Source organism: Pogoniulus pusillus, chromosome 29 (genome assembly GCF_015220805.1).
Source record: "Pogoniulus pusillus isolate bPogPus1 chromosome 29, bPogPus1.pri, whole genome shotgun sequence".
Lineage (NCBI taxonomy): Eukaryota > Metazoa > Chordata > Aves > Piciformes > Lybiidae > Pogoniulus > Pogoniulus pusillus.
In genome coordinates this window covers 18,137,664-18,163,008 of record NC_087292.1, presented here as the reverse complement: position 1 = coordinate 18,163,008, position 25,345 = coordinate 18,137,664, and the positions used below count along the sequence as shown (strand labels likewise).

Here is a 25,345-nt window from a genome sequence, read left to right as displayed (position 1 = left end):
AAAATGGGAAATTAATCCTCAAATCCTGCTGCCAGCTAAAGGCTGGGGAGCAAAGGAGGCTGTCCAGGCTCCACCCTTCACCCCCTCCCCGGAAACATTGCAAAGGGGCAAAGCTTTACACCTAGTTGGGTAAAGAAGAGAAAGGCACTGCCCAGTGCTTGAGTCAGCCTAAGTAGAGGAGGAAGTTCAGAGGAAAGCTGCAGAAGCTGCTCACACAGGACCTGCTGATCAGATATGGGCCAAGGTGAGCAAGGGGGGAGCAGCTTCTGTGGTGCTTGATTTTCTTACAACCCTACCTCGTGCATGCACGGGGGGGGCACTGCTGCTCGAAGAAGTTCCAATGCAGCAAGAGAAGGGAAGATAAAATTCTTCCATTCAGGTTTAGCAGAAAGATTTTCCCAGGAGCTGTGTTCTTTCGTGCCTGCTGCGCATGGCAAAGGCAGGTTTACTGGAAGGAGATCTCTACCCGATGTGAAAAGGGAAGGCAAGCAAAGTCTGCCGCTGTTTGAGGCTGCCAGGCAAGTGCAGAGGAGAGGCTGACAAAGGTGGCATGAGAGAAAGAAGCTGTCAGTTGTAGCAGGGGTGTGTGCCACCTAAATGGGGCTAGAGATCACCTCTTGTGGTTTAAAGGGCTGAAGTGTTTCTCAGCTCAAGAGGGTTCCTTTATTTCTTGTCGAGAGGCTGCAGGGCTGTGTCTCTGCTAGTACAAGGCTAGGTCTGACAGCTGGAAAGGATCAGCTGAGCTCAGCCAGATTCTTCCCCCAAGTAACTCACAAGGTTCCAGTTCTTTCAGGGCTCTGTCCTCTGAGAGGTCTTTCAGAGTCTTCTTTACTACTGGGTACACTCAGGTAGTCTCTGCCAGGCTATGCAAGGGGAAGAGTCCCTGAAGGGAGAAAAAATAAAGAATAAAGTGATCAGCAATAGCAAATTATTTCTAATTCTGGTGGAAACCTCACCTGGATCCCATTACCTGTGGAGAGTAACAGAAGCTACTTGAAAGTGTCCTTGCTCCTTCCTCCCTGCATGCACCCTGACGTCTTCTTGCTGTCTTCCCTTTGCTGTAGCTGCAACACAGCCAAGCACCAACTGGCACCTGAAAGATAATGCAAGAGATCACCACACCAGCAAGTTCTCCAGCGAGGAGCTGGTGGTGAGGAGGGGCCAGGCCTTCACTCTCACTTTCAACGGGGCACAGCAGCCCGAGCAGAACATAACCTTCATTGCAGAGACAGGTATGGCTCCCAGCCGCCCCGGCTGTGCTTTTGGTCTGACCTGCACTGCAGACTCATTGCAAGGTCACTCCTCAGAGCTCACATGGCCGTGGAACTGTGTGGGGCAGTTGCTGCAATGCTGCCAGCCCAGGTGGCAGTGATGCCCTCTGCAGTTTCCAGTGAAGGGCACCAATGTGTCTGAGGGGAGGGCTACAGCCCTGCTGAGCTTGGTGCAGGCTGAACCTCCACTGCAGTGAGCTGGGCAAACTGGATAATGCTCTTTGTTTCCCTTGAAAGGTCCCAAACCCTCAAAGCTGGCTAAGACCCAGGCCACGTTTGGTATCTCCAGCACAGCAAGCAAGGAAGGCTGGAGTGCAGTGCTGCAGTCTGCCAGCTCCAGCTCCTTCAGCGTCTCCATCTCCAGCCCGCCCAACGCTGCCGTCGGACGTTACAGGCTGAGTGTCCAAAGCCCTGCAAGTGGCAGCTCCTCTCCAGCAAGCCTTGGCACTTTTGTTTTACTCTTTAACCCTTGGTCTTCAGGTATGAACTTGCCCACTTGTCCCTGAAAGAGCTAAGCTGCTTGCAGCCTCAGTAGCATTTGCAGCTTCCTCATTAGATGTGAACTTCACTGCAGAGCCCAAAGAGTCCTCAGATGGTGGAGCCAGTGAGGAAAGGATTTAACATAGAATCAGTCAGGGTTGGAAGGGACCACAAGGGTCAGCCTGTTCCAACCCCCCTGCCATGGGCAGAGACACCCTACCCTAGAGCAGGCTGCCTACAGCCTCATCCAGCCTGGCCTCAACCACCTCCTTGGGCAACCCATTCCAGCCTCTCACCACTCTCATGGTGCAGGACTTCCTCCTCACATCCAGCCTGACTCTCCCCACCTCCAGCTTTGCTCCATTCCCCCCTAGTCCTGTCACTCCCTGTGACCCTAAAAAGTCCCTCCCCAGCTTTTTTGTAGCCCACTTCAGATCCTGAAAGGCCACAAGAAGGTCACCTTGGAGCCTCCTCTTCTCCAGCCTGCACAGCCCCAACTCTTTCAGTCTGTGCTCACAGCAGAGCTGCTGCAGCCCTCTGAGCATCCTCCTGGCCCTATTTTCCTCAGCACCTTCTGGGACATAAACCCAGCTCTGGCTATGAACTCAGTGGGGCTCTCCTTGCTCTAAAGACTAAGTTCTGCTTTTGCCAGAGCCTGCCTACTTTTGCACATGTTTAGAAGAGTGTCTGGTCTCTGCAGAATTAAGAGAGGAGTCCTGTGCAGAGCTGTCACCCTCTCTCAGGTCTGGCACTCTCATACTCCTCTCTTCACTCAGGCACCCCCAACCCTTTCACTACTTATAGGAGATTTGAGTTGCACAATCTGGTGGTAGCAGCAAGAGCAGCAAAGGCTACCTGCAAGCATTCTTAGTGACAGAGACCAAGGACCCCAAGGCTTTCTTTTATCCTGCTTGCTGTGGCTGCACACACCTCTGTTTTGTATTTACAGGCGATGATGTCTTCATGCCTGGCAAGGCTGAGTGTGAGGAGTATGTGCTAGAAGAGTTTGGCATCATTTTTGCAGGCAATAAAAATCGCATCAGCAGCTTTGGATGGAACTTTGGCCAGGTAAATGCAGCACTGAAGCAGCAGGCAGCGCTTTGTGCCCTCGTTTTCACATGGGCTGGGTGGCCAGAGCTTGAATCTTTGTCCAGTCCATTGCACACACCTCTGAGCAGCAGGAGCCTGGTGCTGAAACTAGAATCAGCCAAGCCCTGCTGCCTTGGTTAATATAAGGATTTAAGTGACCAATCAGTGACATGATGGAGGACTCAGAGGTGCAGCCAGCAGGAACCTCAGTGTCTGTTGGACAGCAAAGTACTGGAGCTATGCTGAGGGACAAAGCCTTAGCATAAAGTCCAGAGATTCCAAGCCTGGAAAAGTTGATTGAGTTCTAATCTCCAGTTTGCTGAGGCTGCATCTTTACGTGGCCACTCCTGCCCGAGCTGCAGCAGCTCATATGGCGACTGAAAACCCATGAAGCATTTCTGTGGCCCTGCTTGTTGTGATTTCTAGCAGAGTGATTGTGTCTCTAAAGCATTAATTTGTTTCTGTAACATAGTTTCAAGGAGATATTCTCAATATTTGCCTTTCCATGCTGGACCGAAGCCTAAATCACCGCCAGGACCCTGCCACGGATGTGTCTCACCGCAACGACCCCAAGTACCTGGGCCGAGTGCTCAGCGCCATGGTAAGCAGCAGGCTCCAGCAGCCCAGGCTGCTGCCTGCCCTCTGCAGCCCTGCGGCTGAGCGTGAAGGAGCTCCGCAGGGCACTTTACACCACTGCTCCTGTGAGGCAGAAATGTGGGCTGGGGACACCCCTGGGTAGCGACCTGCTGGGAGCCTGCCAGAGTTCTCATCCTGCCACCTCTGGCACTTGGCGTCTTGATAGGCAGCAAAGTGTAAGGCTGTGGTGACCTGGGGGTCAACTCTAAGTCCCTTGGGTGTCTTTAGTCCAAACCCAGCTTGCCAGGCTGCCTTGAAAACTTTTGGGGATGGAGGTTTCATGGTCTCTCTGGGTGGCTGGCCCAGAGCTGCACTGCCCCCTTAGTGTCCCCTTAGTGTGGAATTCTCCTCTTACATCAAATGTGCTCTTCCCAAGCTACAGCTTTCTGTTGCCTGTACACAATGGTCTGAGTCAGAAGAGACCTCCAAGGTCATCTAGTCCAACCCCCTCTGCAGTCAGCCTCTTGTCACTTCACCTACCAGAACAGACCAGATGTGAGCTCTGGTCCATTCAGGTAGCTGCAAGCTGCTGTGACATTCCCTTTATCCCTGTCTCCACCAGGCTGAACCAGCTCAGTGCTCCCAGCTCATTCTTGGAGATATGTGCTCCAGGCTCCCGACCATCTTGGTAGCCCTCTTCAGTGCCTCAGCAGCCCCTTGAACCCAGGGACCCAAACCTGGAGACAGAGTGCCTGGCACACCCTTGCTAGGGGCACTTAGGGGGAGTTAACAGCTCGCCAGGCTCCTGGGCACGCTGGTCCCAGGGCAGCCCAGCACAGGTTTCCCCTCCTGCCAGCAGAGCACTGCTGCCTCAGAGTGACTCTGGCATTTGCTGTGGCTCCCAGGCCTCTCTCAGGAGGGCTGCCACTCACCCAGCTGCTGCCCAGCCTCTCCCCAAGTTCTGAAACATGCACTTTTCCCTCCTGAGGTTTCCAAGGGCACAATGCCCCAGATTCTCAAGGTGGCTGTGCCCCACATGTGGTGTCTTCCCCTTGTCTAATGTAAATTTGCTGAGGGCTCACTACCTCCTGATCCAGGCACACTCTGCAAGCTTAGCTCCACAACATGCTTGGATGATGCCACTCAATCACACGGGGGTAAAGCTGACACCTTGCGTGATGAAGGTCCACTGACAACAGATGCTTGTCCTGCTGCCAGGTGCTCCTGTACTCGTGTGGGTGTGACAGTCGTGAAATGCTCTCTGTGTCTCCCTGGAAAGAGAAAGCTTCCCCCTGCAGGCTGCATGAGGCTGTGAATTTTGCCCACTAAAATATCATCCAAGGCTTTCCTCCTGCCTGCTCCATTTGCTGTAACCTCCTATGTGCCTCAGCACCAACACAGAGAATATCCTTACAGGTCAATGCCAACGATGACCAAGGGGTGCTGCTAGGAAACTGGAGTGGAAAATATGAGGGTGGGAAAGACCCAAGCAGCTGGACTGGAAGTGTTGAAATCCTGCAAGGCTGGAAGAAGTCAGGGTTCAGACCTGTTAGATATGGCCAGTGCTGGGTCTTCGCAGCAGTGCTGACTACAGGTACGTTCGGTGGCACGCACAGGCTCTGCTGAGAGGAGCCTGAACAACACTTCCTAGGTGAAAGTGTTTCAGGACATTAGCGTGTTACAGGAAGCTTCCCCTTCCAGAAACACTTTCTGACTGTTTTCCACTCCCTCTTCAGTGCTGAGGTGTCTGGGGATCCCCACTCGGATGGTGACAAACTTCAGCTCTGCCCACGATGCCGACGGCAACCTGCGCGTGGATGAGTTCTACGATGCAGAGGGGAACCACTTGGAGAGGGGAACCGACAGCGTGTGGTGAGGCTCTGCAGTGCTTGGCACTGGCACCACTCGGTGCCTACAGAGCCTTCAGGCTCAGGGAGCAGATTCTGCTGGCAAATGCTTTGCTTTAGAGTCGCCTTTACAGCAGCCACACACACAGAGGATCGACTAAAAAGTATCCCAAACTAATACCCCAAATTTGGCACTCTCACTTTACACTTGTCCCACGGTGCCACTTTCAGCTCCTGTCCAGGTCAGAGTGGAAGTGCTTGGTCTCAGATAAGCTCCTGCGCAAGTGAGGGCATTTAGCACATCGAACAGAGACCTGGATGAATGGGTTTGGCTTTGCACAGGGCTTCAGAAACACACGGCAGGAGCTTACTTTGCTCATTCCGGCTCGCAGGAATTTCCACGTCTGGAACGAGAGCTGGTTCAGCCGCGGCGACCTGGGCCCCTCCTACAGCGGATGGCAGGTGCTGGACGCGACTCCCCAAGAGGAGAGTGGAGGTAAGTGTGGGCCGGTGCAGCAGGGCTGCTGAGAAGGGACGGAGTCTGGCGGAGAGGAGAACCTCACCACGCTCAGAAACAAAGCGGCAGGAGGGAGTACCGATTGCGCTAGGAGAGCTTCAGCTCTGTGGATGCCAAGCTCCTGACTCCTAGGAGGAGTCCTTTGCAACAGTCCCCCTGTTCCTAGAAGGGGCATCCAGAGATCCTGGCCAGCAAGGGCTCACAGCAAACAGCTCAGGGGGGGTAGCTTCAGGACGCACAGGAGATGCAGCAGTACCTGACCCGGCGTGAGGGCTGGGCTGGGGCAGCAGCGCTGGGCGGCTCAGAGCAGTTCCTACCCACATCCCTGGCTCTCTGCTTGCTGCCCGAGGCTCGGTTACGGCTAAGTGACCTCTTCCTGCCGCCTAGGAATCTATCAGTGTGGCCCTGCCTCGCGGGTCGCCGTCAAGGAGGGAGAGGTGGACCTGGACTACGACTGCCCCTTCGTCTTCGCAGAAGTGAACGCAGACTGCATGTACTGGAGCTACGAGCCCGCGACCGGGAAGAAAACCCTCATCTTCTCCAAGGCCACGGAGATTGGGCAGCTCATCAGCACAAAGGCCGTGGGCAGGGACGATCGGGTAGATGTCACCAAAGACTATAAATATGAGGAAGGTAAACGAACCCCTCAGCGGCTCCTCTGCTGACACAGCTGCTGCTTTCCCAAGCACACCGACTTTAGGCCCAGAGTCTCTTAGCAGGCGATTTGGGGCATCTATAAGGTAGGAGCAAAATTTGTACCCAGCTGATTCGATTCTAACAAAAAAGGAAGAGAAGACAAAGAGACGAAAAAAAAATACTGCCTGTCCCGTTGGTGCTTGGCTAGAGCGGGCGGGGGCGAGTCCGAGCGCCTCCGAGGGAAGCGCTCCCAGCTCCGCCCGCGGGCAGCACTGACTGCCCCTGCTCTGCGGGACTCCGCCTGCAGCCCGCTCCTCTGCCCGCAGGACCAAAGGTCTACCGCAGAAGCCTAAGGCAGAGCAGCCCTTTCCCCAGGAGCAGCAAAGCTTCCCAGCAGCATGCCAACCCGGCAGCCCCTGGGGTTTGAAAGTGCAGGGGGTTAGGGTCTAAATATTGCAACCATTCAAAAGGCTGGAAATGGAAAGATTGAGGAAGCTCAGAGTTCAGATTGTGTGTGACAGGAGAGGCTGTGAGAGGGGCAGTGCTGCCTGCAGACCCAGAGGCTCTGCTGCTCTGCAAGCACAGGCAGTGCATCCTGCAGCCTGTCCCCAGCAGTGGTGTCAGACCAGAGCTGCCTGCCAGCTGCTGAGCCCAACCAGAGGGTTCTCTCTGCAGGATCCACAAAGGAGAGAGACACCTTTAAGAAGGCCCGCAAGAAGCTGGGGCTCGAGGATAAATTCGATCCCACAGCACCAACACCAGAGGAGGCTGACCAGAAGCCTGACATCTCAGGGAAGTTCAAGGTGCCAGGTCCCTTGCAAGTTGGCCAAGATCTCAGCCTGGTTCTGGTTCTTACAAACCTACAGTCTGAGGCCAAGACTGTTCATGCCAAGATGACTGCCTGGAGCACTCTCTACACCAGGAGGCCAGTTGCTGAGATCTGGAAGGACTCCATAGCTGTCACCCTGTCTCCTAAGGAAGGTAATTCCCCAACTCACTTCTAGTTACAGTTGTTTTGTCATGAAATGGGCATCAGAAACTAGCCAGCCTGAGGGTGAAAGGTCTAAAAAGAGCAATCCTCTTCCTGTCCTGTGCAGAGAAGGTTGCAAGAAATGACACTGCACCTTCTGAAGGTGTTGAAAGGGTCTTTGTCACAGCATCGTTGTCTCAAGTGCTGCTCATGCTGTGGAAAAGGTCTTAGGAGTGGAAAGAGGATGGCTGAGCACGCAGCAAGCTGTGTTCAACAAACCTGCATTAAACAAAACAAGATAGGGTCAATGCAAGCAGAGAAACCAACTCCACAGGGTTAGCCAAGTAGGGTTAGCCACAAGAGGCTGCACTGAAAGGTAAAGGCCATGGCTAACAGCAGGAAAAAGCAGCATGAGCAGGCTGGAGAGGAATTGGCAGGGGGAGGGATAGAAAGAGCTGAAACATCCCAGCAAGGTGCACAGAAAAGGAAGGTTCATATCAAAGAATTGGTGAGGAGTGAAGGACCTCAGTTTAGAAAGAACTCTGGCTTGTGGGAGGCATCCCCTGCCTGAGTATGAGCTCTGCTGCGAAGATGCAACCAAGCTGCTGTTAGGAGCTTGGGATAAGCAATACATCAGATGGAGTGACACTGGCAAGCTCCTTCAGCTCCAGCTGCCTGACCTGGCACAGCAACTGGCAGGAAAACAGGCCAGGCACCGTGGCAGGAGAGAGAGGAGGAGGGAGAGCTAAGAAATCCCCCTCCCTCTACAGCAAACTGCTACACTGTGATAGTGATGAGTGAAGGCTTTCCTGGTCCCACAGACAGCACGAAAGGAAAATGCTAAGCTCAGGCATGAAACTCTGTGTGCTTCTGAGAGTGCACATCCACTCCTTTCCTCTCTTCCAGAGAAACAGTTCCCTATCAAGATACCATACAGTGACTACCAGCAGCAGTTAACCGCAGACAACATGATCCAGGTGACAGCTTTGTGCCACGTAGAAGGTGGGATCCAAGTGCTAGTGCAAAGAGACATCACCTTGGACAGCCCTGCCATCGACATCCAGGTGAAGTGCTGCCCCCTGGCTCCAGTTGAAGGGCACAAGAGGGGGAAATGAGCTCTCAGAGGCATTGTCTCCCCCAGCCTGCTCGTGTGCTGCCACGATCTCTCACAGCATCTCCTAACATCTCTTCTGCTGACCGAGAAGGCTGGGACAGAAAAGGGTAACAGGAACCTGACCTTCCAAACCTTCTCTCTGCACAGGTCCTTGGTGAAGCAAAAGTGAACAAAGAAGTGGATGTGGAAGTGACATTTGCCAACCCTATTGCTGTGGAGGTGACGGACTGTGTGCTGCAGGTTCAAGGCAACGACCTGCTCAGAGGAGTCCTTGAGATAGAGTAAGTCTGAGTGATGGCTCCCTCCTGCTGATACATGAGCAAGGCTGTAGGCAGGGATGACCCAGAGCTGAGCAGTGGGAGAGGACAGCGTTTTCTTCTGGAGATACCTTGGGTTGCCAGCAAAGGTAACCTCTTGTAATGAAGCACACAACTTTGAACCAGCTCTTCACCTCAGCTAGGCTTTGGCTCCAGAGTCTGAGAGGCCAAACCCTTGTAAATGAGAGTGGGCTCCAGAGCTGAGCAGACACACAGACAAACACACAGCAGCTTGGCACCTTGCACTTGAGCAACTCTGAATGATTTATCCCACAATTTATAAGCTCTCCTGAGGGAATTTAGCAACCTGGTGTGTGTCACCTCTAACCTCATCCTCAGGAAAGCCAAGACAAGGTGACAAGGTAGAGCTCTTTAGGTGTTCCCAAGGATGCACTGGTTTAAACCTTCCTCACTTCCACTGGCAGTTTCCTGCTGTGCAAACAAGGGTTTCCTGGGGCTAGAATCCATCCCAACCCAAGAGCTTGCAGTGACATCCTCCAGGGACTCAGACTGTTCTGTGTTAATAACTCAGTGCTGTGCTCTAGACTCTGCATGAAGCTTTGTCTCTGGCCATCCCAGGACACCTCCTTTGTGTGCTTATCTGGGCTGCTCCTCAGTCTATTTGTGAGACCCCAGTGCATGGCTTTGAATGTTTAGGCAGACAGAAGCCAGGTTCTGCATGGCCTTTTCATGGCTCTCCCACACTGAAGTAAGGAACTCTTAGTGAAGCTGAGAGCTGTCAGTGAAGAAGCTCCAGCATGATGTAAGCTACTTTCCAGCTTATGCTTTCCCCTTTGTTTCTTGTTTCTAGCTTACCCCCACTGAAAGCCAGTGAGAAATCCAGCACCAAGTTCAAACTCACCCCTTCTGAAACGGGTCCCAAGCATCTACTTGTGAGTTTCTCATGTGACAAATTTGCACATATCAAGGCCTTCAAGATGGTGAAGGTGACTGACTGAGGAGAGGTTCCACATGGAATGTGTGTGCAAAAATGTCTGGAGAGATCCTGGATAAGAAACCAGTGCTACAATGGGAGCAGAGCTCTCCCCTGCCCTGGGGAGAGGTTACCAGCACTGAGCCATTAGAATCTCAGGTTGGAGTTTTAACCAAAGCAGAACAGCTCAGTCCTCATTCACTGCTGAGGGTTTCCACAGTATTAAAAAGAGCTTCTGTCCAGAGACTGTTTGACTCTTGTCTGGTTTTCCTGGGAAATCATTCTTCCTGGCTCTGCACACATGCCCACAAACTCCTTTTCACACATCCAAAGCCTCACACAGTGGATTTTCAGAGCAGTGTTTCTCCTTACGCAACCCTACCAAGTCCACAGCCAGGATGAGCTGCAGGACTTGTACCATTAAGCTTTGCCTTTCCCACCTGCAAAGCCTGTCCTGAGGTGTTTCCTTTTTCTGGGGGCAAATCAGTGACCAAAAGAGGCACAGGGAATGTTCAGAAGGAATGTGGTGGTGTCTGGTCCCAGAGCCATGTGACAGCCACGATGAGCTAATTGCCCAGCTCCACACAGGTGATATTTCTGCGTTCTGCATTTGCTGGAAGTCTTTGGCATTCCAAGGGAGGGAGATGCTAAGTCTGGAGGTGTTTTAGCTTGGGAAGAGCTAGGAATGCTTCACTACAGGTTGTGTGTGAGGAGATCACCTCCCAGAGTTCAAGTTCAGTAAAACTCACCCAAACTCTTTACGGCAGAACAGGAACAGGCCAGGAGCTGGGGTCAGGAGCAACTGAACCAGGGGGAGCCCAGAGAGTGGCCAAGAATTGTTCAGCAGCAAGTCAGTCTCTGACTGAAAACCACCTGTGCAGGTGAAGCTGATGGAAAGCCAAGCTGCTGCCTGTTGAACCTGGGGCTGCTGGGCCAAGAAGCCACCAGAACCTTAACAGATGCCCAGAGCCAGCCCTGTGCCACAGGGTACCGCCACATGGTACCTGGGACCTGCCACGGGGCCTCCTCGCTGCTTCCTGAGCAGCTCAAACTCAGCCTGACTGAACTCCTGTCCTTGTAGCCAGCAAAATTGCTTTAGGAGGACAGCTGCAGCCAGATGGTTCTCCACTGCCTGTCACACGGTGTCACCACAGACCACACTGGGCATAGGAGAGGCTGCACCAGTAACCCACACTAGCAGCCCTTGCTTTGCTCCTGATGTTTCCCAAGGCTCAGCAGAGCTAAGAGCTCTTCTCAAGCAGACCAAGCAAGTTCAAGCTCAAGCGTGGCCTTGGATTTAGAGTGTGGATGCACAGTGCATGGCCACTGGGATGTCTGGAGACAACCCCCTGTGCAAGAGTGCTCTAGCAGGAGAGGGAAGCTTGCCAGTTGGATTGAAGGGGTGCCAAAAGGAAGGCAACCTATTGCTCTGCAAGCAAAGGGAACGTGGCTAACCCAACCGTGGGCCTGCCTGGGCACAGGCTCAGAGGGCATTCTGCAGCACTCTTTGTGCAGGTCACTCAAGCTCTGCCGTCTAGCACAAAGCAGCAACGACCCAAGTGCAAGGTGAGATGTGGCCACCCCGAGGGCACGACAGTGCAGCGTTCGAGTAGCAGAAGACATTCTGAAGGAGCTGAACACGAGGGAAAGCAAAGCTTTCAACAAAAGTGTGCAGCCTGAGTGCTGTTTCAAGACTGGGAACCTGGGGGGAAGCAGCAACCACCTCTTGTGAAGCAGTTTGGGTGATGGGTGGGTGGCAGGGAGCTAGGGAAACACCTGCGACGGGGCTCAGCCATTAGTCACTTAGGAACCATGACTGCAGCATTCCAAAGGGATTGCAAAAGCAGCTGCTGCTGCTTTGCTGTGGTGAAGGTGCAGACTGGCAGGTGCCAGCTTGGGATGTAGGCCAGTCAGGGAGAGGTGCTGGTGGCTTGGTGAGCACTGCTGTGGGCGTGTCGAGCACAGCGACAGGAGGTGGCTGCAGCCAGGACAGAAAAAGGATGAGAGAGTTAATTACTTGTGAGTAGCAAGGGAGAAGAAAGGAAAGAGTCATAGCACAGGGCAGCAATGGGTAAGGTCTGAGGCAATCGCCCTAAGCACCCAGCACCTGAACTTAAGAACTGGTCGATGCGGTTTGTCACTAGGGCTGTGTGTGGAGAGCAGGGAACATCACAGGCTTGTGGCTCTTATGGTTTCCAAGGAATATGAATTAAGGAAAAGAGAAAAAGACCAACTGAAGTAGCTCTGGACAGCAATCAGACCTGTTTGAGGCGATTCCCGGAACAAGCTTTGACAGCCTGGAAACCTCCAAGAGAAGGAAGGACTCTGAATGGCAATGTAAGTGAAGACAAACCCTATGAGCTGTGCTGCTGCCCAGGCAGAAGCCTTCTGCTCTTGTTCTTTCAGGACAGGAATTGCTCTTTGAGTCTTTGTGGTACCCCAACAAAGCAGCTGAGAAAGCTGTGAGAAGGCAGTTTTGTGGTAAAACTGGCCTTAGAAAAGGTGCTGGGTCTCCATTCCTGCTTCTTGTTCAAGCTTTTCTCTTTACCTAGAACTTAAGACTCAGGCTGATTTAAGTGCTTGCTGAGTGTTAGGATAGGACCAGAGAAGCTGCAGAACCTTGGGCAGGTACCTCCTGCTCCCCACAACAACGTGAGGCTGCTACCTGTGCCAGCTGCAGCCCATGTCCCGGCAGCTGCGAGGACAGAGGGGCTGACTCTGCACTGACCCAAAAGCTACCCACGGCTCATAGCTTGGGGGGGTCTTTCTGAAGCAGAATGCTGCGGAAATGGCTGCCTGGAGCTGGCTAACAGCACAGGCAAACAGAAGTCTGGCCCTGGTGGGAGCTTCTAAGATTGTGTAAGTCAGGGAGCACTGGGGACAACAGGAGACAAAAACCCACCCAACCCAGCCCTCTAAAACCAATCCACAGCTGCCGGACAGACCAGAAGTGGCATTAACCAACCTGGCAGTTAAGCAATCAGGAAATGCTCCTTTTTCCTTCCTGGGGTTTTTACACCCCACCACACTCCCCACTTCCTCCTCCTCGCAGGTCCCCGGCCCTGGGCACACCTATTGTCCTTGTAGGAAGTGCCTCTGCCTCGGAATCCCACAGAATGCATTTCCTCTGAGCAAATGGGTTTGGAATCTCCTCCCGTCATTACACCCACAAGCGGCAGGAACAGTGGCATTAGCCGTGCCTGGGTTAGAGCAGCGAGCTAATTAATTTGACAGCTCTGCAGGTGTTAGTAACAACTGCTAAGCACCTCTCTCCCCCTCTGCAATTCCAGCTGAGAGCACAGAGCGATTGCTGGGTTCTTCTCTTTATGATTAATGCGACCTGGGCAGCCTTGAAGAACAAAGCAGGAGTTGTGAGCAGTTCTCATAAGCTGAGGGAATGGCAGGTGAGTCCTGGGCGGCTTTTGCTTCCCTGCAGCAGTTCTTTTCTTCAGGACTTCCTTAAGATACATGCCCTGGAGGGATCTGCTCACACTTCTTATCTGAGGGAGATTCTATTGTGTCCTTTCTTCTTACACTTTGTTTTCAAAGCTTTGTTGTTAGTAAGGCCTCTTAGAGAGTCATTTTTGAGCTAAGCAGAGGACTTTTTTTTTGGGGGGGGGTGGGGGAAAGGGGAGCATCAAGGGAGTGGGGACGGGGGAAAGTCATTCCCATCACTTCCAAAGGCACCATGCAGAGCTGCATCTGATTTAGAGGCTATGTCAGAGATCTCATCCTTTGTGTGACCCATCCCAAGGCAGCTGTGGGCCTGGAGCCTACAGAGGGGAATGCAAAGCTGCGTTCAAACTCTGCCACAGAGCACTTCTGCTCTTAAAATTCAAACCAAAGTGGGCAGTTGCAGGGCAGGCTGCTCCCTGTTTAATGGGACATGTTGAAAACAGGTTCCAGAGTGCTGGTTTGCAGGGAAGGCAGCAGCCTGCTGCAGCTCACTGCCATCCCACGCTCATCTCTGGGTCCAGCACATGTCCTCAAACACCTTCTGTTTGCTCATGCAAGGTGGACAATGTCTCACTGGGCATCTTCCCCTACTCCAGGCCAGATAGCACCAGATTGTAAGCAGAGAAAGTGCCTCTCTGAAGATAGACATGATGCAGAGAGGGGGGTGCAGCCACTCCACTGGGTGCTGGCAGAGAATGGCACTGATTTGTCAATGCTCCTTCTTGGCCCAGTGGCAAAAGAGCATCCAGCACTCTGCAGGGAGTGTTGGAGGTCCAAGGCCTCAGTGTAGCTCTGCAGCACTGCTCAAGCCAAAATGTCTGTTATTGACCACTGCACTTAATAACTCTTAAGGAGTTACCTGTCCCTAGGTGGCCTTCTTCCAGTACAGCTTAGCGACCTCCCCATGTCCCAGCAGCAAACGACACAGCTGCTCCCTGCCCTCTGCCAGGGGATGCAGTTTAGGTCTGACCCCTCGGTGCTGGGTCAGAGCTTGGGCTGGACGACCTCTGAGGTCTCTTCCCACCAGCTGTTTTCTGTGATGCTGCTTTTCAGACCTGACCCCCACCCACATCAGCTGGCAGCCCTCGGCAAACGCGCGGGCACACCACACCGACCGCTACGCCAACACCGAGCTGACCGTGCGGCGAGGACAGGGCTTCACCATCACCCTGTACTTCAACAGGCCCCGGCAGGCTGGGGAGAGCCTGGCATTTGTCACCGAAATAGGTAACTCTCAGCTGAATCCGTGCTCCCACACGGCTGCAGCCTCTGTCCCACGGACTCTGCTTAGAGATGCAATCTTCCCTCCCGTGTCGGCAACGCTCTGATGTGCTCCTTTCTAAGCGTGGGGGTGGTACTGAAACCAGGCTCCGCTCTGCTCTGCCAAGCAGCTGCCCCCTTGTCTCTGCAGGACCAGCTCCCTCAGAAGCACACCGTACAAAGGCTGTGTTTCAGCTGGCCGAGGCCAGCCCCAGCGGCTGGAGCGCGGTGCAGGCGCCCAGCGAGCCTGGCTCCGTCAACTTCTCCATCGCCAGCCCGGCCAACGCCGTCATCGGGCGATACAACCTCACCCTCCAGGTAACCTCAGGGAACAAGATCTCCTCCAGATTCCTGGGGCAGTTTGTGTTGCTCTTCAACCCCTGGTGCCCAGGTAGGTACATCTGCCTCTTGAGTGTCAGTGCCGTGCTCGTTTCCGTGCCTGCGCAGTGAGCTTGCCCCCCAGGCTCTCTCTCTGTGTTGCCGGTGGCAGTAATCTCCTCTATCTGGTTTTACTACCTTAAAAAGCCACTGCTGCGCCGTCTCCTTTACTCACACCCCTCTTATCCTAATGGCATGTGCTGCACGGGGTGGTGTGGGCTCTTTCTTCAGGGCTGACATCACTTTTTTCTGTAGATGAGGGCTGGCAGACTTGCACAAGTGCACAGATTTCCCAACACCTGGAGTGAGCACACAGGAACACTCCTGCCTGGCACCTACATCAAAGCCAGACTGCTCTGGCAGGTGCCACCTGCAGAGACTCTGCCCCAGCCAGCTCTGGCAACTGGTGGAGGACTGCTGTGCAGAGTGGTCCTGCCCATGTCTTTCAGCACAGGCTGAAAAGGGACATATGCTCCTGCTTCAGTTTCTACTTCTGCATCCTCACTGTGTTGCAGAAGAAATGCACATTCCTAAGCTCAGATTTTGCAATGTGCAATAGTCGAGAGACCTAAATTAGCCTTAAGATACATCACTATGCACTTAAGGGAGCTCTTGGCCAGCCAGGTGACTAAACAGCTTATAAAATGAAGGCATCCACAACCATCCACAATTTCCTACTATGCCCACATGTTAGTCAAAGGCCACTGACAGGTATGTGAGGAGCCAAGGTGAGAAAAGCTGCTCATGAGCTCAGCAGGCGTGGGAAGACAGAAGTATACTCAGAAAATGCAGACTGTCTGCACAGGCAGTCCTGAGGGGTAAACCTTCTCAACCTTGCCCTGTAAGGTCACTTGTGGTGTAACTTAGAATGAGAATCACAGAACCAAACAGATTGGAAGAGACCTCCAAGATCATCCAATCCAACCTATCAACTTCTAACTGATGGAAAGCACAGTGCAGGGGCTGAAGCAGCTGACAGCTGCAGCACTGGAATGGCAGAGCAGCAGTGGCACTCACGAGACCAGACAAAACCTCCTCAGCACAAGGAACCTGTGCCATTCCAGTCCGGGGCTAAGGACTGCAGAAAATGCCTCTGGATTTATCAGACAGTGCAGTGGCCACTGCCAAGCAAAAGGGAGCAGCCTTCCAGCAGGCTGCTGCTGGACAAGCTGCTGCAGAGGGGACAGGCACAGCCCGAGGGTCTGCTACCACCAGTGAGTGTCCCGACAGAGGAAGAAGAGAACCTTTGTGTGCTCAGCTCAGGATAAGTGGCAGGTTTGGTCTGTAGATGTGATTCCACGAGGGAGGTTGTTCATTAAGGAATTGCTAACCTACCTGTACTATCAGTAAATAACTGCTTACAAGGGAACAGCCTGGACCAGAGGTGAGAGGAAAAGCACTGGAGTGGAGCAAAGCTGCTAACAGATCCCTACCTGCCACCTGAAAACCCACTCGAGTGGCTCACTACTGATTTGGGTATGCTGTTGTCTAAGTTCACTCCAAAGTTCCCTGTCCTTCAGAGGCTCTGTTTTCAGGGATGATGAACACTTTCAGGGTTCCTCCCAATCTTTCCAACTGGTCACAGGATCACAGGACATTAGGGGGTGGAAAGGACCCAAGGAGATCATCAAGTCCAACCCCCCTGCCAGAGCAGGACAACACTATCTGACACAGGTCACAGAGGAACACATCCAGACAGGCCTGGAAAGGCTCCAGAGAAGGAGACCCCACAACCTCTCTGGGCAGCCTATTCCAGTGCTCTGTGACCCTTACAGTAAAGAAGTTCCCCCTTGTGTTGAGGCAGAACCTCTTTTGCTGCAACTTACACCCATTGCTCCTTGTCCTATCCCAGGGAGCAGTGGGCAGAGCCTGTCCCCCCCTCCTGACAGCCTTCAGATACTTATAAACATTGATCAAATCCCCTCTCAGTCTTCTCTCCTCCAGACTAAAAAACCCCAGGTCCCTCAGCCTCTCCTCATCATCCTCCTAGCCCTCCACTGGACCCTCTCCAGCAGATCCCTGTCGCTCTTAAACTGGGGAGCCCAAAACTGAACACAGTGCTCAAGATGAGGTCTCACCAGGGCAGAGTAGAGGGGGAGGAGAACCTCCCTTGATCTGCAGGACACACTCCTCCTACTACACCCCAGGATCCCATTGGCCTTCTTGGCCACAGGGGCACATTGCTGTCCATGGGTAACTTGTTAGCCACCAGCACCCCCAGGGCCCTCTCCACAGCGCTGCTCTCCAGCAGTCACCTCCCAGCCTGCACTGCAGCAGTTTATTATTCCTCCCCAGATGCAGGACTCTGCACTTGTCCTTTTTGAACCTCATCTGGTTCCTCTGTGCCCAGCTCTCAGTCTGCCCAGGGCTCTCTGGATGGCAGCACAGCCTGCAGCTGTCTCAGCCAAGCCTCCCAGCTTGGTGTCATCAGCAAACTTGCTGAGCAGACTCTGCCTGTCTGTGCCCTCAGCAATGGCACTGATGAAGATGTTGAACAGGACTGGCCCCAGAACTGATCCCTGGGGGACACCATTGGTCACAGCTCTACAGCTGGACCTGGCACCATTGATTACCACTCTCTGAACTCTGTCTTGCAACTAGTTCCTAACCCAGCTCATGTCTGCTCTTCTACACCACGCTTCCTCAGCTTGCTTACTAAAGTGTCATGGGAGACAGCCCACACCTTCAAGTGCAGCCCCTGGAACTGCACGCAGCTCTCCAGGCCCACGCTGGCCCAGGAGCTTGGCAATCAGTAATAAGGAGATGAGGAAGTGTGGACAACCACCACGAACCAGACTTAGAGCATCTGGTACCAACTGTGTTAATAAATTCCACAATCTTTTTGTTTGCAGGAAGGGAAGGATGGGAAGTTCCCATAGGAAGGTAAAGAAGCTAACTCAATACAATAGACAAGCTGATTGCTCTCTGTTTTTCCTGAAATCCAGACTCTGTCAGAGGATATTTTAAAGTGTAAGAACTGAAAGGGAGAGCTAAGGAGATGTTGGTACCTAAAGAGTGAGCGAAAGGACCCAAACGCCTGGGGGAAAGCAATGCCCCACTGCAGCTACCTGCTGTGACAGCCTAAGGACAGCAAGGGAACCAAAACCCCATCCTAGTAACACTCCTGGCAGCACTTTGGAGGAGGCAGGTAGAGATCTTTGTCTGGGTGTCTACAGCCAAGACAGAAATTACTAGAAAAGAGAGAAAATCATCACCTTGGTGATTCTCTTTGAGTGTCCTTTAATTCCAACTACCCTGAGAAGGCAGAAAAACCCAGGGAGCGAGGCTGAGCTCTTCCCCATCGCTCCTGTAAGCATACAGAGCACAGACAGGGGACACTGAGGCGGTACAGGAAGGCTGCACTGAAGTTAGGGGAGAGCTACAGCACTAGGAGGAGGATTTCTACCCCCTGGACCCTGCACTGCTGCAGGCATTCTCACTGAACCATGAGGTTCACTGCTCCAGAAGTGACTTTGGCCCTGCTGAAGTAAGGCACAAGTATTTCTGGAAGGCTGTTGCCATTCCCAGCGGGACAGCATCTGCATCTTGGCTTGCAGGTGATGATGTCTACGTGGCCAACGAGAACGAGAGACAGGAGTACGTCCTGAACGAGAACGGCATCATCTTCGTGGGCAATGCCAGGTACATCGAGGCCAGAGGATGGTTCTACGGGCAGGTGAGCAGCAGGCACCAGCTGGGCTCTGCCTCAGCTGCATTTGCTGTCAAGTGCCCCTTGACTGCTCTGCTGGGACTCCACCTCCAGTCCTGCCTTCAGCTCTGCTCTCCCCAGCATGAGAAGGACACAGAGCTGATGGAGAGTGTCCAGAGGAGACCACAAAGATGCTGCCAGGGCTGGAGCAGCTCTGCTGTGAGCACAGGCTGAGGGAGCTGGGGGGGTGCAGCCTGCAGAGGAGAAGGCTCCAGGGGCACCTCAGAGCTGCTGCCAGGGCCTGAGGGGAGCCTGCAGAAAGGCTGCAGAGAGACTTCCTGAGGGTGAGACAGGCCAAGGGGGAATGGTTTGGAGCTGAGGCAGAGCAGGGGGAGAGGGAGAGTGGAGCTGAGGGAGAAGTTGTTGCATGTGAGGGAGGTGAGAGCCTGGCACAGGCTGCCCAGGGATGCTGTGGCTGCCTCCTGCCTGGAGATATTCAGGGCCAGGCTGTATGCGTGCTTGAGCAGCTGAGTCTAGCTGAGAGGTGTCCCTGGGCATGGTGAAGAGGCTGGAGGAGATAAGCTCTGAGCCATTCTGTGATCCTGTAACATTTGCCTCTCTTGTGGGAGTGCCTGTTTAGAGGCAAACTGAACAAACCAGGGTAGACTCAGCCTGGGAGTTACTCACAGTCTGCACAGGACTGAAGCATGAAAAATGGCTCAGCACAACACTGCAACTGGAACTAACCTCTACATGTGCTCATGGCCAGAAGTGACATCCACACAGAAGCTGAGCATGGGCTGGAAGGGACCCTCAAAGATTGCTTAGTCTGACACTCTGCAATGAGCAGAGACATCTTCAGGCTGCTCAGAGCTCCACCCAGCACAACCTTCAACGTTTCCAGGGGCGTAAGAACAAGCCTGGCAGTTTCACTGCAGCCATCTCTTTGGATGGCAAAGGCTCCCTGCTGCATTGCTGCTCCAGCTGCAGCCATCCCTGCAGCCTGAACTGCACACTGCTGCCTTTGGGCCCCTCTGGCTGCATCACCTTTGGGCTGTAACACCTTTAAAGGAGAAGCTGCAGTGGAATCTTCTCTGATTCTGGTTGTGAAACTATTTTCTTTGCATTCTGTCTTCTCTGGTCACAGTTTCAAGACCACCTCCTGAACATCTGTCTGACCATGCTGGACCTGAGCCTGTACTACCGCCAGAGCCCAGCCAGCGACGTGTCCCGAAGGGGAGATCCCAAATATGTGGGCAGAGTGATCAGCTCCATGGTATGAACTGAGCAGCTTCAACTGCAGGCCACTTGCTTAAGCAAAGGCATTTGCTGAGCCACTGAGGCTCAGCCACCTGCACCTTGAGCAGTGTGACTGCCTGGAAGGGCTGCACCACAGCCAGCTGACGCTGTGCATTCTCCCACTGCCCTGTCTCTAGATCAATGGCAACGACAATGACAACGGAGTCCTCCTGGGAAAGTGGCAAGGAAGCTTCCACTCCCACGAGAACCCCTCCAGGTGGGATGGCAGCGTGGCCATCCTCCAGAAGTGGCGGCAGGACAACTACAGACCCGTGCAGTATGGCCAGTGCTGGGTTTTCGCTGGCGTCATGTGCACAGGTGAGGGGAGAGGGCTGAAGCAGAGGCCTTTGGCAGCTCTGAGAGCAGAGGAAGCACACAGCCAGGAGCTTACTGCACAGGAGCAGCAGTGCTGAAGAGACACAGAGCACTGACAGCTTTGTCTGGGATGTGTCATCGCTGAACTGAAGCTGTGTGGGTTTCCTTCGTGCTCTGTTGCTCAATCTTGCCCTTTTTCCTCTCACTACATTCCAGTTCTGAGGTGCTTGGGGATTCCAACTCGGCTGGTGTCAAACTTCAACTCTGCCCATGACGTGGACAGGAACCTGAGCATTGACAAGTACTACGACAGCTCTGGAAGGAGTCTCAACATCAGCAAGGACTCCACATGGTAATCAGAAATGGTTTGCACCTCACCAATAACTAGAGAGAGGGGCTACAAGGCTCAAAGACAAGAGCAGCAGTACAGAAGCAGTTGACTGACCCAAATCTAATCCAAACACCCAAAACAAGACACCAGCTGTCCCCTTGGGGAGAGACATGCTGCAGGGTTAGAGGGAACCTTGGCTCAGCCAGCCTCAGGCAAGCTGCAACTCTTTGAAGCCTGTTGCCACTGACAAGGGACCAGTCCAAGGCTGCTTTAGTTACTGACCCCAATCAGCCTGTCCCTGATAACCCAGCGGTGCCCTCCATGTCATTAACTGGTCTCCTGCTGTCTTAGCTCCTCTTCATCACACATCCAAGGCCTGTGTTTCTCAGCTTGGCCTGCCACTCTCCCCAGCTAGGTGGGGGCTTCCCCAAGAAGTTTGCCAGCACTCCTTCAGCTACACTTTCCCTTTGTGGGAGCTGAAAGGGACAGAACAACCCCAACACTACTCAGACTTGGTTACTGGTCATTGTGGTTCAGTGTTGTATGACCACCAGCCAAGCCTCCAGCTGAGTAGCCCAAGGAGCAGGATATTCTAGGATTGATGATTCCATTGGACACTTCAGTTGTCCCCCAAGTTCTGAAATCTGTGTTCTGCAGCCACTTCCCTCTGCAGAAGTGCACTAACCATGCCCAGAGGCAGATGGCACAGCTCAGAGTCCCTGTGCACTGTGAGCTTCACTGTCTCTGCTTCCTTCCACCATGGAGTGTATGTGGCTAAAGGGTGTGAGAAACCTTTCAGCTCTTAGCCATTCAACTCAGCAGTCTCATTGGCATGACTAACTGCAAGTCTCTCATTCTCCAGCAGCCTCGTGGGATGTGCCCATTCTCTCACATGTTCTTACCTCTTTCCCAAACGTCTGCTGCTGCCCACAGCTGCAGAGGGGCTGTTGGGCTCAGAAATTTGTCTGACCCAATGTAGCTGCTTTAGGTTTCTATGTAAATGGAGCATTTCCCACATTTGAAGGCTGCTGAACCCACTCACCAAGTACTGCCTCTATCTGATGCTTAAACCTTCCACTCAGGGCTCCTATTGCCCCCACAGTAAGCTGCTGACCTCTGTATTCTCTGCCTGCCCACCCTGAGGTCTACACCTCAAAAGCAGGCAGCACATCCCTCGGAAGAGGAAAGGAGCTGCTGCGAGCAGACAGCTTGTGTCACACCTTTGTAACCCCAGCTCCCCTGCTGCTCTCCAAGCCAGGTGTGCAGGGCTGTAACTCTGCCTCCCAGAGCCTACTCTCTCTCCCCAGGGATTACCACGTCTGGAACGAGAGCTGGTTCCTGCGCCCAGACCTGGGAGCAGCCTACAACGGGTGGCAGGTCCTGGATGCGACTCCACAGGAGCAAAGCAGAGGTGACAGCACAGCTTCTGGCATGACCTAACACCCCTTCTCCCAACTGAGCACAACCAACAGGCTGTGACATCTGTTTTCACCTTTTAGGACTGTTTCAGTGTGGACCTGCATCTGTGGTAGCCATCAAGGAAGGGGATGTAGACCTGGACTATGACACTCTGTTTGTGTACACCGAGGTGAACGCTGACTGCAACAGGTGGATCGTGTACAACGATGGCACCAAGAAGAGGGTTTACTGTGACACTGAAATCATTGGCAGATCCATCAGCACCAAAGCTGTAGGCAGCAATTCCCGGGTGGACATCACCTACAATTACAAATATCCAGAAGGTAACTATCTCCCTGTTATCAGTTATCTCCTGCTGCATTCCTGGTGCTAGGAATGGGTAACTTGTTTTCATAGAATGGCTCAGGCTGGAAGGCAGCTCAGAGCTCATCTCCTCCAATCTCCTCACCGTGCCCAGGGACACCGCTCAGCTGGACTCTGCTGCTCAAGATCTCATCCAGCCTGGCCTGCAACACCCCCAGGCAGGAGGCAGCCACAGCCTCCCTGGGCAGCCTGTACCAGGCTCTCACCTCCCTCACACTCAACAATTTCTCCCTCAGCTTCACTCTCCCCCTGCTCTGCCTCAGCTCCAAACCATTCCCCCTGGCCTGGCTCAGATACCCTCAGGAAGTCTCTCTGCAGCCTTCCTGCAGGCTCCCTTCAGGCACTGGCAGCAGCTCTGAGGTCCCCATGGAGCCTTCTCTCCTGCAGGCTGCAGAGCCCCAGCTCCCTCAGCCTGTGCTCACAGCAGAGCTGCTCCAGCCCCTGGCTCATCTTGTCTGAGCATCTCTCGCCTGCCTTCTGCCAGTGCTCTCATACTGCTTTCTTGATACAGCAGGTTTACATTTCCAGCTTGGGTACTGAGTAGTCTCTTTATTAAGAGGCAGCTTCTGAGGGTTGCATATTTTGGGTGGTGCAGAGCTGAGACTCTGAAAGCCCTTACACAGGAGGGGCAATGCCAACAGGAGGAGCAGTCTGACTTGGCTCTCTCCTTTGCCCAGGTACTGCTGAGGAAAGACAAGTTTATAAAAAGGCCCTGGCCAAGATCTTTGGGTCCAGCATCACAGAAGGACGCACAGAATCTCCCTCGGAGGCGATCAGAAACCCTGGGATCTCAGGGAGGTTCAAGCTGGCTGAGCCTCCACTGTTTGGCAAAGACATTAACCTCATCTTAGTTCTCAGTAACCTCTCTGCCAACCACAAGACTGTGAAGGTGGACATGAGTGCATCGACCATCCTGTACACACGGAGGACAGTGGCAGAGATCCTGAAGGCAACCACCTCTGTGGATCTTGGTTCTAAGCAAGGTAACTTTTGATGCCCCTGAGCGGCCACCAGAGTCCTCCGAGCCGCAGGAAGGTGACCAGCAGCAGCTGCCTCATGGCTGCAGTGGTGCAGCTGCTTTGCTCCATCTCCCAGCAGCACTGCTTGGACTGCTTCTGACAAGAGCTCTGTTTTCTTCTGCAGCCCCTGGTTAGTGCAGTCAGGAACTGACATGTATTTAGAAGGCTGCAGTCAGTCACAGATGCAGAACTCTGTGTGTGTGTCTGCTGTGACTGTTACCTGTACAGGAGCACAAGCAGGGCAAGTCTGCCCAGTGCTGTCTGGCACTCGACTGCCAGCACTCTAACAGCAGTTGGCCAGGTTAGAAGTGGCAGTGAAACTCTGTCTCTCTTCAAAAGAGTTAAGGTATCAAAATACAGAGACCTTTTCCCTTGCCAGGGGCTGCAGAGAGAAACATTTTCCCACACCAAGCAGAGAAGTTGTAGGACTAGAGGAAGGAGCTGAGCAGAGCACCTGAAAAGCATCTCTGAACCCTGACCCAAAGTTCCTTCTAGACTGAGATTAAACAAATAGGATATAAAGAGGGAAGAGATACAATTGGTTGTACCTCTAACTGTAAGAGATGTAAAGGGCTGGGAACAGTGAAATGCAGATAAGCAGAATCCCCACTCAAAACTCTGAGGGTCAATGAGGTCAAGTAGAAAAGGGTGAGCAGAAGAGGGAAACAGATAGCAGGGGGAAGGCTGAACAGCCTGCAGCCACCTTCTCTCCCTTTCTCTTTAGCAGTATCACAAAAGCTCTCTTCTCTTTGAGGCTCCTGGAGAGCATCCTGGCCCCTAACTGTGTCTGCTTGCAGGGAAACACATCCGGATAAAGATTCCTTACTCCTACTACGGGAAGTATCTGACCACCGACAAGAGGATCCAGGTGACTGCCCTCTGCGAGGTCATGCGCACGAACGGGGCAAAGCTGCTGGTAGAGAAGACGATCATTTTAGAGGACACAAACATCATCATTAAGGTAAACGACTCTCTCCCTGCTGTCCCGGACAAAGAGCTAAAGAGCCCCTCTGGAGCTCAGACCTTAAAGGGGGGGTTGGGGATAAATGCACTGATTCGGGCCGCAGTTTCAGAGGTTGCTCTAGAATTCTGCCTGCTCAAAGCGAGGATTTAACCCTCCCGAGGTGTCTGTGTCACTCAGATCCCCCGGAGGGTCGTAGTGAACAAAGCTGCTACCCTGGAGATCTCCTACGCCAACCCCCTCCCGGAGCCCGTGGACCGCTGCGTGCTGCTGGTGACCCTGATGAACCAACAGGTCAAGATCCGGTGAGTGGAGCCTGCAGCTCCTCCTCGGGGCCCCCGGCAGGAGCAGCAGCGCCTGTCCCCTTCCCCGGGGAAGAACAGCTGCACTGCTTTGTCGCCTCTTCTGTCTGCACAAAGCCTTTAGCGATTCTCAGGAGCCAAGGCTGGGGCCCTGCTTGCCGCAGCGCTGCTGCTCAGGGCTCTGGGGGAAGGGCAGTGCAAGCCTGACCTGATTGACTGTTTTGTTCTCCGCAGCCTGGCACGACTGGCACCGAGGGAGAGATCCAAAATCTACTTTGAGTTCACACCTCGCAGGCCTGGGCCCCTGCAGCTGCAAGTGGACTTCTCCTGTGACAAATTCTCACACGTGAAGGGATTTGTGACCATTGCAGTAGCACCAGCATGAGGTGCTGGGGTCAGCCTCCTCTTCCAGCACACCTGGGAAGAGATTGTCCTCCCCGGAGGAGCAGGAGCTGCAGCAAGGACCTCCCCACACAGATGGGCGAGCCTCACACTGCACTGAACCAGCTCTCCTGCTCCCACACGGCCTGGGTGTTCAGTCTAACTCTGCTCCCGTTCCCCCTTCTTGTCTAGGAAACCAAAGCCTCTTCCTTGTAGCAACAGTTTCAGTTTTTCCCATCTCACTGTCTTAAGCTCCCAGATTTGACTTTTAAATCAGACTAAGTCTCCTTTTGACCACCTTTTAACTTTCAGCAACAAATAAAACCTCTCCACATGGCTGTATTCTTTTGCAATGAATTTGCCTTCCATGGAGATGAGAACTCACAAGGGCTGAGGAGGTTTCCTCTCCTTCATTTCACACACTTCTTACTTAGCAAAGCAGAACATTTCCCCTGCTGTCC

The 25,345-nt window shown here is 53.4% G+C and overlaps 3 protein-coding genes across 3 annotated transcripts in view; 2 read left to right on the top strand and 1 right to left on the bottom strand.

Moving 5' to 3' along the window:
• Nucleotides 1-25,345, bottom strand: part of ZMYND8 (zinc finger MYND-type containing 8) — a 95,989-nt gene that overhangs the window by 65,073 nt on the left and 5,571 nt on the right. The window contains exon 2 of the mRNA XM_064167872.1: nt 957-1,093. The gene's annotated coding sequence lies outside the window, so the exon portion shown is untranslated. The remainder of the gene's footprint in view (nt 1-956; nt 1,094-25,345) is intronic.
• Nucleotides 57-10,763, top strand: LOC135188451 (protein-glutamine gamma-glutamyltransferase E-like). Its single transcript, XM_064167882.1, has 13 exons — nt 57-244; nt 1,065-1,232; nt 1,509-1,751; nt 2,701-2,819; nt 3,313-3,441; nt 4,833-5,010; nt 5,153-5,288; nt 5,656-5,759; nt 6,168-6,413; nt 7,092-7,397; nt 8,293-8,450; nt 8,648-8,781; nt 9,629-10,763. The coding sequence occupies exons 1-13, from the start codon at nt 235-237 to the stop codon at nt 9,774-9,776; spliced, it is 2,079 nt and encodes a 692-aa protein (XP_064023952.1). The 5' UTR covers nt 57-234; the 3' UTR covers nt 9,777-10,763.
• LOC135188455 (protein-glutamine gamma-glutamyltransferase 6-like) lies at nt 18,437-25,214 on the top strand. Its single transcript, XM_064167892.1, has 10 exons — nt 18,437-18,521; nt 19,642-19,770; nt 19,931-20,111; nt 20,325-20,460; nt 21,747-21,850; nt 21,939-22,181; nt 22,899-23,204; nt 24,038-24,201; nt 24,382-24,506; nt 24,738-25,214. The coding sequence occupies exons 2-10, from the start codon at nt 19,675-19,677 to the stop codon at nt 24,886-24,888; spliced, it is 1,506 nt and encodes a 501-aa protein (XP_064023962.1). The 5' UTR covers nt 18,437-18,521; nt 19,642-19,674; the 3' UTR covers nt 24,889-25,214.

Excerpts from the sequence above, each read along its gene's own strand:
- LOC135188451 (XM_064167882.1), top strand. Across the intron at positions 5,011-5,152 it reads CGCAGCAGTGCTGACTACAG|TGCTGAGGTGTCTGGGGATC; the intron begins GTACGTTCGGTG and ends CTCCCTCTTCAG. Across the intron at positions 6,414-7,091 it reads AGACTATAAATATGAGGAAG|GATCCACAAAGGAGAGAGAC; the intron begins GTAAACGAACCC and ends TTCTCTCTGCAG.
- LOC135188455 (XM_064167892.1), top strand. The coding sequence starts at position 19,675 with ATGCTGGACCTGAGCCTGTACTACCGCCAGAGCCCAGCCAGCGACGTG. Across the intron at positions 21,851-21,938 it reads TCCACAGGAGCAAAGCAGAG|GACTGTTTCAGTGTGGACCT; the intron begins GTGACAGCACAG and ends TTCACCTTTTAG. Across the intron at positions 22,182-22,898 it reads CAATTACAAATATCCAGAAG|GTACTGCTGAGGAAAGACAA; the intron begins GTAACTATCTCC and ends TCCTTTGCCCAG.